This window comes from Corvus brachyrhynchos, unplaced genomic scaffold (genome assembly GCF_000691975.1).
Source record: "Corvus brachyrhynchos isolate BGI_N302 unplaced genomic scaffold, ASM69197v1 scaffold212, whole genome shotgun sequence".
Classification (NCBI taxonomy): domain Eukaryota; kingdom Metazoa; phylum Chordata; class Aves; order Passeriformes; family Corvidae; genus Corvus; species Corvus brachyrhynchos.
In genome coordinates, this window is record NW_008236768.1 from 362,512 (window position 1) to 365,748 (window position 3,237).

At 52.9% G+C, this 3,237-nt stretch overlaps 2 protein-coding genes across 2 annotated transcripts in view; one reads left to right on the forward strand and one right to left on the reverse strand.

Annotated features, from left to right (window-relative positions):
- COPE (coatomer protein complex subunit epsilon) overlaps positions 1–1,710 on the forward strand; it is a gene marked incomplete at its 5' end in the record, with an annotated part of 4,393 nt that extends 2,683 nt beyond the window's left edge. The window contains 3 exon segments of the mRNA XM_017727497.1: positions 323–388; positions 879–953; positions 1,398–1,710. Of these exon segments, the coding sequence (XP_017582986.1) occupies positions 323–388; positions 879–953; positions 1,398–1,445 (189 nt within the window).
- DDX49 (DEAD-box helicase 49) overlaps positions 1–3,237 on the reverse strand; it is a gene marked incomplete at its 5' end in the record, with an annotated part of 23,119 nt that overhangs the window by 9,362 nt on the left and 10,520 nt on the right. The window lies entirely within an intron of this gene.

Genomic DNA, 3,237 nt, shown 5'->3' on the forward strand with positions numbered 1-3,237 from the left:
TGGATCCCTCTGGCTGAGGGCAGGGCTGTCCTTGGGGTTCCGGAGGGTTTTGGGTTGGGAGGGGTTTAAGGATGATTTTATCTCCACAATCCCAGCTTGGCTCCAAGGTGGCTTGGGATACTTCCAGGGATGGGGCAGCCATGGATTCTCTGGGAATTCCATCCCAGGGAAGCATCTCTTCCCAAAATCCACCCTCTGGAAGCCACTCCCTGTGTCCTGGGCCTCTCTTGTCTCTCTGATAACGCCCCAAGTCCTTCCCTGCCTGTTCCTGCAGAGCTGGCCTGGGTTTTCCTGGGATAATCCAGGGCTTTTTGTTTTCCAGGACAGCAGCCACCCTGGAAAAATGAACCTCGTGGTCCTGTCCCAGCACTTGGGCAAACCCCCAGAGGTGAGGTTGGATTTGTTGGATTGGGTGTTCCCTGGGGGGTTTGGAATTCTGGGTGTCCCCAGCAGGATTTGGGGATTCATGGGATCATTGTGGGAGTGGGGAGCTCCCAGCTGCAGGGAAGTGGTGGTGGTACCTGGAGTGGTGGGAATTGTCCCTGCCCATGGAATTAGATGATCCCTAAGGTCCTTCCAACCCAAACCATTCCATAATTCCAGGTTCTTGAGGGAAAAGGGCAGAAAAACCATTTTGGGTTCTAAATTCAGCTCCTCCTGATTTTTTTTTTTTTAACTTGAAACCACCACTGAAAGTTTATTTTTATTACTTACTACTTATTTTTATTACTTATTACACTTACAGTGTGTGTGCGTGGATCCCACTGGTTTGAACTGGGACACAGAGAAAATCGGGATTTTAGGTGTAAAAAAAACCACACTGGGGTGGGATTTGTTTCACTCTGTCAGCCCAAAATTTCAATTTCTCCTCCTCCCAGGTCACCAATCGTTACCTGTCGCAGCTGAAGGATGCTCACAAAAACCACCCCTTCATCAAGGAGTACCAGGCCAAGGTAGGGAAGGGAAGGGAATAGAAACAATAACAGAAATAAAGAAAATAAATTGAATTTCTCCACGTCCTGACGGGTTCTTTACAAACACCTTCTGAGGGGGCAGCTCCATCTCGTTCACTTTTTCCAGCTCTTTTGGGAATCCCAGACCTGGAAGAAAAGCTCTGAGATGCAGATTCTTAATCCAGGTGGAAATTTGTGCTCCAACAGGAAAAAAACCAGGAGAGGGAATTTGGGGAGAGGGGAAGGGAAAAGCAGCAAAATGGGAAAAAAAAAAACCCCCTAGGGATGCATGGGATGATGTTGCTGGAATTCCTTCAGCTTTAGGGAGCTGGTAGTGGTGTGTTCAGCTAGAGGAGGGTTAATAAATGTAAATTTGGGGATAAGTGATCGATAATAATTAATTAATAATTAATTTAATACATTTTTGGTTGGCTGTGGTTGCAGGAGAACGACTTTGACCGCCTGGCCCTGCAATATGCACCCAGTGCCTGAGCTGGGCTGGGACAGCCCTGGGACAGCCCTGCCAGCTGGGATTGACGTGGGAGTTCCCTCTGGGACATGGAAAATCCCCCCTGGAACTCCAAAAATTCCCTCTGGAACTCAGAAAATCCCCCCTGGAACACGAAAAATCCCCTCTGCACCCCAGCAGCTGTGGGAACACCCGAATTTGGGGGATGGAAGCCCCACCTGAGCCCTGAACTCTGCTTAAAGGACACTGCAGATCCAGATCCATTCCTAATAAAGCCTTTCCTGGATCTCTGTGGGCTTGGATTTCTGGGATTCCAGCCCTGAGCCCGGGGGGATCGCAGTGGTAGAGTGGGAAGGTGAATTTCCAGCATCTCCATAGATCGGTCCCCAGTTCTGCACCATCTCAGCCCATCAGGAGCCGGGAGAAGGATCCTGGGCTCAGATCCCAGAGAGGGAAAATCCCCAAATGAAAAGAATCCTCCTGTAAGAGGCTCAGGCTGAGGCTCAGGCAGTGAAGCAGAGCCAGGAGTGTCCTGCAGCGTCCTTGACACCAATCCCTGCCGGGAATGTCGAGGTCGAGCCTGGATTCGTGGGAATTCTTGTGGCCGTGGAGCCCTCCCTGACCCCGAATTCTGGGATTATCTTTGGAATTCTCCCTCGGGCAGGGGGAGCAGGGGGCTGTGCTCTGGCACCGCATCCCAGGGGGGTTCCTGGGTGCCCCCCTGGCCGTGCTGGCACTGAAAGGGCCCTTTGTGCCCAGCTTGGCTCCTTCCAGGCCAGGCTTTTTCAGGGGATGAATGTTCCCTTTGTGGAGCTGTCTGAGGGAGCCTGAAAGGGTCCTGTGTGTGCTCGGGGCAGCCCTGCCCCACTCCAGGGCCCTGATAAATTGACTGCAGAATGTAAACAGTCAGAGCAAGTGGCAGAGCAGGAGCCAGCAGGGGCTGGGAGACACCGGGGGGACACGGGGGCACCTCCAGAGCAACGAGTTTATGTTTCAGTTTGTGTTTCCTCCCTGCTGCCCCAGAGAAATTGGGGGTTGCAGACAACCTGAGGGACTCCAAATGAGGTTAAACTCGGTTTTATTTGGGGATTTTCCTTTCCCTGGCAGCTCCAGGGGTGCCTGGGATGAGGATGATGATGGAGCTCAGTGAGGTCTTTTCATCAGGGGTGACCTTTGGGAGGGAGTTCGATTTTCACAGGTGGATTTTATTATTCCAGACTCATCTTGAAGGTGACTTTCATAATTCCAAACCCTTAAACTGCAACAGGTGCCCAAAACTGAGCTGTGGGGGGAGATTGGACACACCTGGAAACTCCCGAGGAGCTTGGGAAGGGCCAGAGCTGCTCCGAGGTTTGTGCTGAGAGGGAGGGAAAAAATACCTGGAGAAACAATTTCCTTGGCTTATCAAATGAGTGAAACGCTGACAGGAGAAGGCTCAGGTAGGGATTTTGAACGTGCAGCTCCGTGCTCTTGAACCCGCCCCGAAGTGGCACCCGAACCCCCCAAATTCGCACCTGAATCCCCTGAACTGGCAGCTGAGACCCCCAAATTTGCCCTTGAACCTCCTAAATTGGCACCCGAGACCCCAAAGCAGCAGCTCCGTGTTGCCACATAATTGTGCCCAGCGCCTTCCAGCCCCGAGGGTTCCCCAGGGCAGTCACAGGAATTTCCCCACCGTTCCATCACCCCCGGTACCGAAATTTGGGGTTTTCCTCGCCCTTCCCCTCTTCAGCGCCTTCCCACCGCGTTGGTTTCGCTTTCTTTCCGCTCCCCGCGTCCCTCCCGAGCCGCTGCCCCCTCCGGGCGCCCCGGCCG